A 15,281-nucleotide genomic window follows, 5' to 3' on the forward strand; every position below is an offset into this window, starting at 1 on the left:
GCCATCTTTAAAAAGTTACAGACTGTCTTTGAGAATCGTACTGAGACAGACCTCCGGATGAGGTTCTACAACTGCTCTCAGCAACCGGAGGACAGTGTTCGGGGCTATGCCTGGCGTTTGCAAGGGGCCCTGCGAGCTCTGAAACAGGTTAGTCCAACCAGCATCAATGATGAAAATAAAATGCTGAAGGAACAGTTTATCCGGGGACTGAGGTCCCAAGAGGAGAGCAGGACTGTGCGTTGGTGGTCCCTGGATCATCCAGATGCCACTTTTGACACCCTTAAGGACATGGCTATAAAAGGACTGCAGCCCCTGGAAACAACTGCTATCCAATGTTACCAGGGTGGGGCCACCCCAGTGCCTGCAGCGTCCACCTTTTCCCCGGTGGCTGCTGAAGCCAAGGTTCCAGCAACGTCCCCTAGTGAGCTGGACAACCTGCGCTCTGAAATGCGTCAGTTGAGCAAAACCTTGACCACTGTACTGAGTGCCCTGCAGCTGCGGACGGAGCCCGAGGAGGAAGGAAGGATCCTGCTAGCCGACTGCCCTGAGAATGTCCCCTGGATGAGAAGGAGGAAGAGGACAACGCCACCCCCTGGGAGGACCAGCGACCAATGCCGCCTGCCGAGGGACCCTGTCTGCCACCACTGCCACAAGTCAGGTCACGCCATCCAGAGCTGTCCTTTAAACGAGAAAACCCTGGGGCCGAGGGCCGACACCCAGGAGTAGAACCCCCAGGCCCTTCAAACTGGTACCGCAGGTTCGTGGGAGGAAGACCTTTCCTGTCCATTGTGCTGGACGGCATCGCGACACCCGCTCTGCTGGACACAGGATCTCAGGTACCCATCATGCCTGATGTCCTCTACAAAAGGTTCTGGTCCACAGACTAACTTCACCCGCCAGATCCCAATCTTTCCGTGTATGCCTCAAACGGCCTCCCCCTTAACCTAGTCGGGGTTAAGGATGTGGCAGTAAAGGTGGGAAGAGTGGAACTGAAGGACCAGTGACTAATTGTAGTAGAGACTAATCCTGATGACACGGACTTGTATATGGTACTTGGCATGAATATTGTTAGTAACTGTTGGGGAGAAGTGTTGTTCTTGCTCCAACAGATAGCTGACACTGCCAGACCAGGGCAGAGGAGGGCGCACCAGAAAGAGATCCGAGCCCTTCTGTACCAGCAACAGGTAAAGCTAACAGGCGGTGAAATTGGTAATGTACGGGTGACAGACCCGGTACCCATTGTGATTCCCCCAATGAGTGAAATGCTGATTTGGTGTAGAGCAGCAATAGGTCTCAAAGGACAGAGCTACCAGGCGGTAGTAGAGCCCCTTAGCTCGGAACATAGGCCTACACTCTTGACTGCCAGAGGGGTAGTGGATGTACGCAATGGGAGGGTGCCCGTACGCCTCCTAAACTATGGGGAGGACGAGGTTAGATTACCATGCTATGCCACTGTTGCCAAATTGTACACAGTAAATAACAACTCCATACACACGGCGGAGTCCTTAACCTCACCAGATGAAGTGGAGGATAATGACCCAGCAACCCAGGTGGAGGATTGGTGTCAACAGCTCCATGTTGGGACAGACACCACTCCAGCCCATCAGAAGCAGGGTGTACACCGGGTGGTTCAGGAATATGCGCAGGTATTCAGTAAGCACCCACTTGACTTTGGGAGGATTAAGGGGGTTCAACACCATATCCCCACAGGTGACCATCCACCCATCAAAGAACGTTACAGGCCTATACCACCAGCACACTACCAGAAGGCGAAGGAGATGTTGCACGACATGAAGAAGGCAGGGGTAGTAAGGGATAGTTGTAGTCACTGGGCAGCTCCCCTAGTTCTAGTCAGGAAAAAGGACGGAAGCATGAGAATGTGTGTATATTATAGACAAGTAAATCGCATTACACACAAAGATGCATACCCTTTACCACGTATAGAGGAATCCCTGGCTGCCTTAAAGTCTGCAAATTACTTCTCCACCCTAGACCTCACTAGTGGGTACTGGCAAGTAGCTGTTGCTGAGGAGGATCGGAAGAAGACGGCCTTCACCACCCCGATGGGACTCTGCGAGTTCAACAGTATGCCTTTTGGACTCTGCAACGCCCCCGGAAGGTTCCAGAGATTGATGGAGTGCTGCCTGGGACACCGCAACTTCGAGACTGTACTACTATACCTGGATGACGTGATAGTGTACTCCAGAACATATGAGGACCACTTGAAGCACCTGGCAGAGGTATTTGAGTCGCTGTCCTGGCATGGGATGAAGCTGAAGCCCTCAAAGTGCCACCTGTTCAAGCAAAAGGTACAGTACCGGGGCACATTGTTAGTCTAGAGGGAGTAGCACCAGACCCGGAGAAGGTCACTGCCATCCAGAACTGGCCAGAGCTGAAGAGCCTCAAGGAAGTACGTCAGTTCCTGGGACTAGTCGGGTATTACCGGAGGTTTGTGAAGGACTATACTAAGAAAGCGGCGCCTCTGCAAGACCTCCTGGTAGGACAGTTCCGCACAGGCAGAAATCCCCCGTTCCAGTGGGGTAAGGAGCAAGCTGAATCCTTTAAGGTGATGAAGGAGATCCTGACCGGCGAAGAGATCCTAGCCTACCCTGACTACAGCCAACCGTTCCTGCTGTACACAGATGCCAGCAATGAAGGATTAGGAGCTGTACTGAGTCAGAAGCAGAATGGCCGAGAGAAGGTGATCGACTATGCAAGCAGGAAGCTCCGCCCGACCGAGAGGAACCCAGAGTACTATAGCAGCTTCAAGTTGGAGTTCCTGGCCCTGGTCTGGGCCATCACCGAGCGGTTCAAGCACTACCTAGCCTCCAGTAAATTCACTGCCTTCACTGATAATAACCCCTTGACTCATCTAGAAACAGCCAAGTTAGGAGCCATGGAGCAACGATGGATGGCACGGCTGTCAAACTACCAATTCACTATTAAGTACCGGGCGGGCCGCAAGAACGCCAACGCCGATGCCCTGTCCAGGATGCCTCACCAGTCGGACACTGAAGAAGAAGTGGATGACCTGGAGGAGATTGAACTGCCTGCCTTTCATCGGAATGGAATGGTCCACGAGCAACGAGCCTCCAGGAGGCCTCGCGGTAAGACGTTAAACCCCCTGCCTCACCACAGCTGGAAGGAGATCCAGGACAGCGACCCGGTTGTCAGCCGTATCAAAGAGCTGATAACCTAGGAAGGTTCCTCCCAGGAGAAAGAAGTGTCTCTACAAGCCAAGCAGCTGTGGAATGAGAAGAGCCAGTTGTTCATCTATAGAGAGAAACTGTGCCGGAGGTACGTCAACCCCAAAACCCATGAGATGGTATGGCAGATAGTGGTGCCGAAGACAGACATCCAGATGGTGTTGGAAGCCTACCACGATCAGGTGGGGCACTTTGGCTGGAAGAAGCTAGAAACCCTGCTGAAGTGTCGGTTTTATTGGGTAGGAATGCGCAGTTCCATTGAGAGGTGGTGCCGGAATTGTGAACCCTGTAGCCTCAGAAGAAAAGACTACAGCAGCCAGAAGGCACCCCTGCAACCCATTAAGACGACTTGTCCCTTGGGGATCGTGGCCCTGGACCATGTCAAGCAGTCACCCAGCAGGTCAGGATATTCTTATGCCTTGACCATGGTGGATCACTACTCCCGGTTCCTGGTGGTCGCCCCCGTCAAGGACCTGACGGCAGAAACTGCGGCGAAGACGTTTCAGGCGTACTTCTGCAGGCCCCATGGATACCCAGAGCAGGTGCTGACGGATCAAGGCCCAGCCTTCGAGGCCGAACTGTTCAAGGAGTTCTGCCATCTGTACGGGTGTAAAAAGATCAGGACTACACCGTACCACCCCCAAACCAACGGTCTCTGTGAAAAGATGAATAACATCGTCATCGACCTGCTGAAGACCTTACCACTAGAGGAGAGAAATCAGTGGCCATACCTACTACCTGACCTGGTAGATCTGTACAACCAAATACCTGTGAGTTCCACCAATTGTACTCCAGCATATCTCATGCGAGCCAGACCCGGGAAGTTGCCCATGGACCTGGAGCTTGGTGTAGTAGAACCAGAAGCAGATATGTCCACTGAGGACTGGGACACGACCAGACAGGAGCAGTACAGAAGAGTACAGGCCTGTGTCGAAGACAGTCTCACTCGGGTGAGGGACAAGCAGGAAGCCCACTACAATAAAAGTGCGCCCGGAGAACCCTTCACTCCAGGAGAAGTGGTGTTACAAAAGGAAGAGGAGAAACCACAAACTTGATGAACAGTGGGAGAGAGAACCCTACACTGTGTTAAACTCAAGATTTGATAACAAAAAGACCTGTTTGATCAGCAAAGACGGAGGAATAACAACTGCAATGGTATCTAGAGACCATCTGAAGTTGTGTCCAGACCTGCTAAAGCCCCAAGAAGAAGTGCCTCTCACCGTTCCGGAGGAGCCTAAAGAAGCAGTACTCCATACTGACTTAGGAGATTTCCCGGCAGATTGGCCTCAACTAGGAGGAGCAGTAATAATCCCTGTGATCCACTTCTTTCAACAGCCAGAAGACCCTCCACAGCAAGTAGAGCCTGTAAGTGCTTCAGAAGAGCCTGCTCAAGAAGAATCCCCGGAAGAAGGATCCCCGGTTGGAGCAGAGCAAGAAGGCCCAGCCAATGGTACACTTGCCAGTCCCATAGAGCGGTTAAGGCAGTTTTACAATCTACCCACACGTAGAACTGACAGGGTAGCAGATGGTGCAGACACAGATACCATCCACACTCCCGTACTACGCAGATCGACACGTAGCACACAAGGTCAGACCCCTGTCAGATATAGAGAGTAAAGAAGGAAACTCTGACAGTGTAGATAGTTGCCCCTGGGGTATTGTCTTGTGTATTTTCCTGTATATGTATTTATTAACTTGTGTTTTGCCTTACAATGGACAATTTAAGTGAAATGGACACTTTTCTTGTTTGCCTCTAACTACCTGTCAGGGTACATAAAGAACTCTGTGGCTGAGGACTATGTGCAGCCCAAAAACTGCTTCTTGTAAATAATTGCACTCCCTGGAGTGCCCCTTTAGGTGACCTCAGAAGAAAAACCTGTCTGGTGTGGCACTAACGGAGGTCCAACTCAGGATTTCCATGCCCTGCAGCCACCCCAGGGCCTACGTTGAGGGTTTTGGACAGGTCCCTCAAGCTACCAAGTGCTCTAACCTGTGAGATGGACATCCTGTTGGGGAACCTCACCAGAAGAGACTTGAATTCTGAGGTTGCTTATTAAATTGTACATATCTATTTATTATTTATAATGTTTTATATGTAACGTTTAAGCAAAGTGCCTCCCATAAAGGGAAGAGTTATTGTCATTGTTGTTATAAAAAGTACTTCAGTCCGGGAATACTGAGCTTTGCTAGGGGGGAATGTGGCGCCCTGCTGCGCATTTGTGCCACAGATCCTAGAGGGGTGCATGGACGGATTCCTCCACAAGAGGCCCTCATAGCATTCACACACCTCCACCTTCCACCTCAGACCACCAGAGGGAGCCTAGATAGGGATATAAAAAGGGAAGGTGGAGCTAGGCAGTTCAGTCTACAGTCTGCTGCAGCCAGAGAAGTTGCCAGTTCAGTACAGACTCAGTGAGCTCAGGTTAGTGAGCTTAAGGCGTGCCGACGCCATAAGAGAGGTGAAGAGTAGCGAGGCCTACTGCCAGTGTGAAGCCTAGTGAGGGCCCCGAGCGAGGCCGAAGGCAAGTGGAGTAAGCGAGCTACATAGGGGGCAGAGGAGCTTAGTCAGCTCACCCCACAAGCATATACCGGACACCGGGTCCGCGTCTGCAGGGATCTCTACGACCAGCAGAAACTTCCGGAACCCCTGGCGAACTACATGTCCCAGGAATACCAAAAGCTGACTATTATACCAGGGTCAGGAATCACTGAGGCCCAAGAGACCAGGGAGTGTGAACTCCATCAGAAGGCCCTACCACCAGGTCAGCCAGTGCAAGACAGAGACCAAGTTAGGCCTAGCACCAGGCAGGTCACAAACTTATCAGGAAAAGGCAAGAAGCAGGAAGCCCCACACCCGCTCACTGGGGAGAGTCCGGAAATGCACCCTTCACCCTACAGTGCCCTGGATTGTGCCTGAAACACCACCAGTAAAGGTACTGAAGTGAACTGTTGTGAGTGTGCCTATTCTTCTTCTGACCCGGCTGGGTCCCCTCTGTCCTGCATCCCTTTTCCTACGCTGCCCTGAGGCCCCGCTCCACCTGTGGGGAGCAGCACCAACTAAGCTGCCTGAACACGGGCCTCAGAGGACTGTTGCAACGCTGGTGATCCTCACCAGACACCACGGGTCGAGTCACGAACCTTCCCCTTTCCCATACACCTTTCCCCCATTCCTTTCTTTTTAAGAGTGACCCCAGGGTACGGCCCCGGGAGCCGGCCACTGCGGCATCCCCCAAAACCAAACATCAAGGCCCGGGCGCCGAGTTGTCCCCATTCCCTGGGCGCGTCACAAATGTCTCTACAGTACCCAGGAGTAGGCTAGCAGGTGGAGTAATACATGATCTCAGGATTAGACCATGGAAATATCTTTATAGAAACAAAACAAAAACAGCAAAAGTATTTTAATAATACCTTTATTGGCTAGCCAGACACATTACATTTGCAAGCTTTCGGAGCACAAAGGCCCCTTATCAAGCAAGTTTACAAGTGAATGACTGAGACAAGAGCACAATATTTTAAAAGATGCTACAACATGTTGTAAAATCTTTTTAATCTTGTGCTTTTGTCCCAGTCTGCCATCATTCATCATTGGCATAGCCTGAAAGGCACAATACATGGCAATACAGAAGTATTGCAGAGTATTTTTTTCAAGCAATTGCGTAGCCAAGTCTTCTATTAGAATGAAAAAAACTAATTCTGAAAAAAAATTAATAATATAAGGAATCTGTACAGTGAACACTGAAAAGTGAAGACTAAGTCATAAATACTGTTTTTGTTCATCCTGCTTTAAATAAATAGAATAAATAGTTATCAAAAAGCTGTATTTGCCCTAAACTGGTACCCATGAAAAAGTAAACTTATCCCTTAAAAAACAAGCCCTCATATAGGCTCAAAGTTCTTGTTTTCAGAATATGGTGGCACGAGGACAATTTTTTTTTAAGAGAAAAAGTAGTAAAGCAAAAAAGAAAACAATTTAAATATGGTATCACCATACTCATACATGTCATTCATATTGTACATTGATCACCCAAAAAACATGACTCAAAACATTGTAAAATAGCTTTTGACTTTTTTCCATTGTCCCGAAAAAAACATTAACACATGAATAAAGGTTTTGCAATAAATTATACTGTATATATACCTAAAAACAATATAACAAAATACAACTGTCAAAAGCAAGAAAAAGCTAGGCAATGTCAAATGAAAAGTTAAATAATTATGGCTCTAAAAAACCCCATATATTTGCCCTTAAGGCCAAAATCATCATAAGAAGGAAGGATCAGAGAGTCCGTTGAAATCTACCTTATAAAATCGAAAAGGCAGAAGTTAACAATAATCTCTGAATGAAGATATTAAATATTGAATGGTGAAGATAATAACAAATTTGAGTAAATCCTGAAATACTTTTTGTAGTTTTATAGTCAGGTCAGTAAATAATGTAAAATTCAAAATAATTTTGACTAGGAGATATGAAGGCAAGTGAGAAGTGATGAAACAGTATAGCTACCTCATCATTGGTTAACTTCAGGAATATGTCTCCCAGGATTCCTTGTCTGGACCATTTTACCACCCTCTCTTGTAACACGTGGAGCAGGTCCAGGTGATGCTGGATCAAATACCGCAAGGAACTGGGGAAAAAACTGAGAAATGAACAAAAAGTGACCCTTGAAGATGTTTTCATCCTTAATAATGGAATAAAATGAATAAAAAGATTATCTACTGACGAAAGAACAATACAGATGATAAAAAGTCTACAAATACACACATAGTAGATTTGCTGGTGATTTTTCAGCTGAGAATCTTCAGCAAAACCCATGTGTGAATCCTGAGGGTGAAGGAAGAAGCTAACGCGAAATGCGTGTGGGGGTTTGGTCCCCTACCCTCCAGGCCTTATTACAGGTTACTATTCACTCTTTACTTATTATGCATATCTGTTTTCTACATTGACCATCAGAGGCCATCTACCTCATACCATTTACCTCTTACTCTATTGTCTATATCATTTAAGTCCATCTGGACTGGTTTGTACTAATATTTGTAATTATTTGGCGTCCTCAATATCCTATTGTAAGTGAATCCAAGGTCCACATGGACCATTATATCTATACACTTGTACTTTTTTCCACTTTTTATGGATTTCATCACCACTGAATATTTATATACCTCTCACCCATGTATGTATTCCTTTATATGGGCTTACTGAGCTCATCAGGTATATTGAGTGCCATTCCTTTCATGCATGTATTTGTGATTACACTTACAGGTGCATCTCCCAAAATTAAAATATCATCAAAAAGTTAATTTATTTCAGTTCTTCAATACAAAAAGTGAAACTCCTATATCATATAGAGCCATTACAAACAGAGTGATCTATTTCAAGTGTTTATTTCTGTTAATGTTGATGATTATGGATTACAGCCAATGAAAACACAAAAGTCATTATCTTAGTAAATTAGAATACTTTAAAACACCAGCTTGAAAAATGTTTTTAAAATCTGAAATGTTGGCCTACTGAAATGTATGTTCAATAAATGCGCTCAGTACTTGGTTGGGGCTCCTTTTGCATCAATTACTGCATCAATGCGGCGTGGAATGGAGGCGATCAGCCTGTGCCACTGCTGAGGTGTTATGGAAGCCCAGGTTGCTTTGATAGCAGCCTTCAGCTCATCTGCTTTTTTGGGTCTGGTGTCTCATCTTCCTCTATGGGGTTAAGGTCAGGCGAGTTTGCAATCAAGCACAGTGATACTGTTGTTTTTGTAGCGTCGGCGTCTCTGCCTCCTGCCGGGCAGAGACGCCGATCCCCTCACCTCCGCAGACCCGGTCCGGCATCCTCCTTCTCCCCTGCTGCATCTGCACAGGGTGCGCACCATGCGCAGTTCCCTGGGCACTGTACCTAGGGCATGCGCGTGCGCTCCCTCCCTCTTAAAGGGGCCGCGCGCACCGTCCTAAAGAGTCCCCGGCCAATGGCCGGAGGACTGCTCCTATATAAAGCGCCTCCTCCAAAATGGAGGTGCCGTGCAAGGTTGTTGTTTGTGTGCTAACACTCTCCTCAGTCCTCAGGTTCCAGTGCTCGCCAGCCTGTCTATCAGCCGTGCCCGCCAGCCTGTCTATCAGCCGTGCCCGCCAGCCTGTCTATCAGCTGTGCTCACCTGCCTGTCTATCAGCCATGCCGGCCTGCCTGTCTATTAGCTGTGCCCGCCTGCCTGTCTACCTGCCGCACCCGCCTGCTTGTCTACCCACATCACCTGCCTGTCTACCAGCCGTGCTCATCTGCTGTCGGCTTCAGCCATCAGTCCCGTGGGAGTCCCCTGCTCTCACACAATCCCAGAGTGGCACCTGGTTCACCTTCCCGGTCCCTCCTTGGTTCACAGAGTCGACTAAGCCGCCGTGTGGCCAGGGTCGGTCCGGGTAGGCACTTAGTTACGCCCCTCTGGTCCCTCCTTGCATCACAGCACAGAGGTTCCACCACCTGGATCCGTAATAGTTTCTAAACCAGGTATTGGTACTTTTGGCAGGGTGGACAGGTGCCAAGTCCTGCTGGAGAATGAAATTTCGGTCTCCAAAAAGTTTGTCAGCAGAGGGAAGCATGAAGTACTCTAAAATTTCCTGGTAGACGGCTGCGCACTTACACCAGCAGATGACATGGCTCCCCAAACCATCACTGATTGTAGAAACTTCACACTAGACAGTCTTCCACATGAATTGAGAGCCTACTGATACAGACTAAGGGACCTTTTTAAATGCTTAGGAAGCCTTTGTAGGTGTTTTTTGTTAATTATTCTAATTTACTGAGATAATGATATTTGTGTTTTCATTGGCTGTAAGCCATAATCAGCAATATTAACAGAAATAAATACTTGAAATAGATCACTCTGTTTGTAATGACTCTATATAATATAGGAGTTTCACTTTTTGTATTGAAGAACTGAAATAAATTAACTTTTTGATGATATTTTAATTTTGTGAGATGCACCTGTATGTCTATGCATTATGGTCCCGGAGCAAAGGGAATTCTACTGTCTAAGTCTCCCTTTATGATTTTAACTTGTCTTATTTAATTTTATTCTAATAAAGTTTACACTCTTATTTCTACATGGGCAGTTTGTCTTCTCATTTATTTTGGTATTTACCTTTCAAGAAAACCGTAATTTTTATGCAGGACAATTCTCCATTGCATGCAATGAAGTCTCCACTGCTTGGCTGCCAGCAAAGGCCTTAAAGATCAAAGAATAATGACATGACTCCTTTCTCACCTGACCTAAACCCTATTGAAAACTTGTGGGCCTTTCTTAAATTGGAGATTTAGGGTGAAGGAAAACAGTCACCTCTCTGAACAGTGTCGGGGAAATGTGGTTGGTGCCCAAATAATCGATCGTCAACAGCAGGGCTGTGGAGTCGGAGTCGTGGAGTCGGAGTTAGTTTTGGTTGGAGTCGGAGTCGGTAGAAATGTACCGACTCCGACTCCAGCTTTAAAAAAAATGTATTAATATTTCATAATTGAACTTTCATATGAATTTTATAAATGTTACTCAAATATATATATGTTCTATCAAACTATGAACAACAGTGATAAGCAGTTCTGCTGGAGATAGAGACATTTCTTACTTCTTGTGTGTCACTGTTCTCCACTGCCCTTATCTAATCTTATACTTGGTTAACCTCATGCTGCCCCAACCCTCCTACTTACAATGTATGAAACTGAAAGTGAAAATGTGTTGCAAATTCTTAGTAGTAAAGCTCCTCCTCTAGACTAGATGTTTACTAGGTGTGCGTCTTCCAAGCATCTCACAGCTGCTACTCAGAAGAGGAAGACTGTAAGAAGTATTATCCTTTCAACAAACTTTGCATCAGTTAACTGTGAGTACATGAGGAATAACAGTATTACTGACCACTATATCAGTTGTACGACCCGGCAATAATTTTGTACAATTGTTTTTACACAAAACAATTGTCATTTGGATTGTGAATGCAGAATTAAAAACCTGAGAATGTCAAAGAAGCGTCACATTAAATCAGTAGTATTTGAACATTTCACAATCACTCAAGATAGAAAACATTATGTCTGTCAGTGTATGACAAATGATCCAGACGAAAACAAATGCTGTGAAGCCAAGATCAGTGCATATTCAGGCAAAGATAAAAATGCTCCTACCAGAGCTTCTAATCTAAAGAGACATTTACAGCGCTTTCATCCAGAAGTACTGAAAGCAGTGGATGAGAAAGACTGCATCCAAACCAATGAACCAGTGGCCAGCTCTTCCAGCCAAACAAAGAAGCAGAGAACTTTGCAGCCATCAATTGCAAGATATTTTGTCAGTGACAAAGTTAGTGTGACAATGACAGTAGATCATAGAGCTTGTTGTAAAGGATAGTGTGCTTATTTCATTATTTTCACGACCAGCTTTTATGTGTCTGAATGGGGAAATGGCCCGCAAGCTTGGTGTTTCTCTGGAGGGAGAGAGTACTAGAAAATTAGTAATCGAAGAAGCTTTTAAACAAAAGGAAGAACTTAAAAAAACTCTCAAGGGACTCTTTCTGTTTCTTAAAATGGATGCCTGCACACGTCACAGAGTGAACTATTTTGCCATCAATGTCCAATTTGTTTGTGACAAAAATGAAATAGTTACCAAGACATTGGCAGTAAAAGACACCAAAGCTCATCACACCAGGGAGTTTCTCCAGGTCTTGGTGGAAAAGGTTCTGCAAGACTATGAACTTAAAAAAGAGCAAGTTCTTTCTGTCGTAACTGACAATGCTTCAAATATGATAAGTACTATTAAGCTAATGAATGAGAGTAATGATGGTGACCAGCAGCTAGAAGAACATTCTGGGTCCACAGACACAGAAATGTTTGAAATAGAGGAACACAGTATTGTAACTGAGGAGCAAACTGAAGTTGCTTCAGATGAATAGCAACATGATAGTTTAGATGATCTTGTTGAAACTGTGTCAATACGTTCTTTCATTCATCACATGTTCTGTGTTGTGCATACGCTACAGCTGGCTATAAGAGACAGTCTGCAAGAAGGACATGCTGCTGCACTGATTGGCAAGGTGAGAAAATTGGCTACTGTTGCCAGAACCCCTAAAGTTGACTCAATTTTGAAGAGACGTGCTGGAAAAGGGGCAATTATTGATCAAGCCACACGATGGGGCAGTACTTACTTAATGATTCAGCGCTTGGTTGAACTGAAAACCTTTCTTGTAGACATGGCTAACTCTCAACTGATGCTAAATGAAAGTCAGTGGAATCAGGTGACTGAGCTGGAAAAATTGCTAGAGCACCCATTTACAGTGACTAAAAAATTACAAGCAGAGGACTTAACTCCAGGTATTTTCTTAAAGGAGTGGAAGAACCTGATGTTTCGCCTGTCCCAAAGAGGAGGGTTAATTGCAAGTGGCATTGCTACATCAATGAAACGGAGAGAGGAGCTACTATTACAAAATACCATTCTTTTGGCAGCTGTTTATGTAGACCCAATGCATCGGATTCTTCTAGATGATCAACAGCTAACTAAAGGAAAAGAAGCTCTGTTTGAAATAGCAGTAAGGATGAAAGGGTTGCAGAACAGTCAGGAGGAACAAGAAGAATTTGGTCGTCCTGCCACATCTTCACCCTCATCATCAACTGATGAAGAATTTAATTTCGAAAAATATTTTGATCACAAGGACCGTGCAAAGCGTTCCCGCATAGAAGAAGAGTCATCCCCATCAAAGAACACAGCCAGTACATTTCAGCAGAATTTTTCATGTGCACTAAAAGAAATTGAGAAATTTGACCGTTCATCAAAAATAACAGTGCAACAAGCGATTCCTCTGTATCCTGACATTGTCAGAGATGTTGCCCGAGTGGTTACTGCTTTGCCACCAACCCAAGTTAGTGTACAGAAGTTGTTCTCTGCTCTCAAAATAATTAGATCAGATTTGAGGGCATCCATGAAGGAGGATCTGACAGAGGCAAAACTTTTTCTGAGGACAAATTTATAGATTTCTTCTTATTAACTGCATAACAGTGTTTATTGCATATTTACTTACAAGAGTTTATAAAAGTTATTTGCTATATTCTAATTGTATTCTAATAAATATAGTTTTTGCTCTAAGTGGTCTGATTACTTATATGATGGTGAGAAACTGAATAAGCACGATGTTAATATTTTACAACAGTAAATTTATTGTTACGAATTGGCCATTTGTGAAGGAGTCGGAGTCGGAGCCGGAGTCGGAGTCGGAACCTGATAAAATCCAGGAGTCGGAGTCGCAACTGTGGCTTACCGACTCCATAGCCCACAGATTAAGAAACTGACAGACTCCATGGATGGGAGGTTTATGACCGTTATTGAAAAGAAGGGCGGCTATATTGGTCACTATTATTTATTTATTTTTTAATTTCAGAAATGTAATTTTGTACATTTTGAGCTGTTTGGTTATTATTCTCATTTGAACAATTGAAAGTAAACTATTGAGATGGGAAAATGTACAGTTTAGGTCCATATATATTTGGACAGAGACAACATTTTTCTAATTTTGGTTCTAGACATTACCACAATGAATTTTAAACAAAACAATTCAGATGCAGTTGAAGTTCAGACTTTCAGCTTTCATTTGAGGGTATCCACATTAAAATTGGATGAAGGGTTTAGGAGTTTCAGCTCCTTAACATGTGCCACCCTGTTTTTAAAGGGACCAAAAGTAATTGGACAATTGACTCCAAGGCTATTTCATGGACAGGAGTGGGCAATTCCTTCGTTATGTCTTTCTCAATTAAGCAGATAAAAGGCCTGGAGTTGATTTGAGGTGTGGTGCTTGCATTTGGAAGGTTTTGCTGTGAAGTAAAATTAGAAAAATGTTGTCTCTGTCCAAATATATATGGACCTAACTGTACGTATTTCATTTAGTTGCATAATAATTCTGCACACTAATAGTTGCCCAATAATTTTGCACACATAGATATTCACCTAAAAAAGACAAAACCTCACTTTTAATAAAAAAAAAATGTTTTATATTTAATAACCTTTTGGATTGACTGACAGCTCTGGAGTTGTTCAATAATTAAATTATTCATCAAAAATACAAATTGCCTAATAATTGTGCACACAGTTTACCATGCAAAAAGGGCTAAAAAAGCTAAACCAAAAAGTTGAAGAATGAACTCAATTATAATTTTCCAATATCAATATCAGCATTTCAAAAACCCTTTTTTTCACTATGTCTTTCACTAATGCCCATTTATATGTTATTTATTGTATTTGCCTACTTTTTTTCTACCCTTTATCACTGTCACGTGTCCCTTGGTATAAAAGTGGTGCTTCCGACCTCCGCAGCTTCTGGATCTCTGGACTACAGTTCCCATAATGCAAAGTGCTGCCTGCCCTGCCAGATTAAGCAGTCTCCTGCAGGAGTGCACATTCACCAAAGAGGACCTCTGTGTACTCTGATGCTTTCTGCAGATGGGATGTCAGTTGTGATGTCTCGCACACAGCCACAAGTGCGAACAAGACTGAGCTTTGCATACACGAGTCCAGACAGCACAACTTCTAGAGAGCATAAAGAGTGCCAGGGAGCATGCTCCTTTAGAGCTGGCCACAGAGGGGCTGGGACAGCACTCAAAAATAAGCAGGTTTGCCTCAAAACATATTCATTGATATTTTTTCCAGATCCAAAAAGACACACAGCAGGCAAGAGCGAGTGGTGACGTACATCAGAAGACCATGGTGGTTTCAGTTTGAGACTCAGACCATATAGGAATATAGCCAAGGAGTAGGTGCGATGTGTAGCCAGGAATAGTTTATAGCCAACAGGGCTCCGCCATGTTCAGAGTTTTAAAGCGGAAGCACTCACAATACCATCACCGTGATTTCTGATGTATCCCGCCACTCACTCTTGACTGTCACCCGAATGGTTGCTCTCACAAGAAAATATATTCATAAGTGCAGTGTGTCTTTTTAGATCTGGAAAAAATGCAATATATTTTGAAGCAAACGTCCTTATTTTGGAGTCTTGAGCTTTTTATACATGACATAATAGGTAGATAGAATAAAGATGGCGGTGGTCCCATGTGGCAGTTGTACTCGTTATTTG

General features: G+C 44.8%; 1 protein-coding gene across 6 annotated transcripts in view; it reads right to left on the reverse strand.

Annotated features, from left to right (window-relative positions):
• Positions 1 to 15,281, reverse strand: part of ARHGEF33 (Rho guanine nucleotide exchange factor 33) — a 155,800-nt gene that overhangs the window by 21,223 nt on the left and 119,296 nt on the right. For 5 of the 6 annotated variants that reach the window (XM_073672572.1, XM_073672567.1, XM_073672570.1 and 2 more), the window contains one exon: positions 7,711 to 7,843. In XM_073672572.1, the coding sequence (XP_073528673.1) occupies positions 7,711 to 7,843 (133 nt within the window). The remainder of the gene's footprint in view (positions 1 to 7,710; positions 7,844 to 15,281) is intronic. The other variant, XM_073672571.1, reaches the window with a different exon arrangement.

Source organism: Phyllobates terribilis, unplaced genomic scaffold, assembly GCF_046119375.1.
Source record: "Phyllobates terribilis strain yellow unplaced genomic scaffold, ASM4611937v1 Scaffold_3__8_contigs__length_932513732, whole genome shotgun sequence".
Classification (NCBI taxonomy): domain Eukaryota; kingdom Metazoa; phylum Chordata; class Amphibia; order Anura; family Dendrobatidae; genus Phyllobates; species Phyllobates terribilis.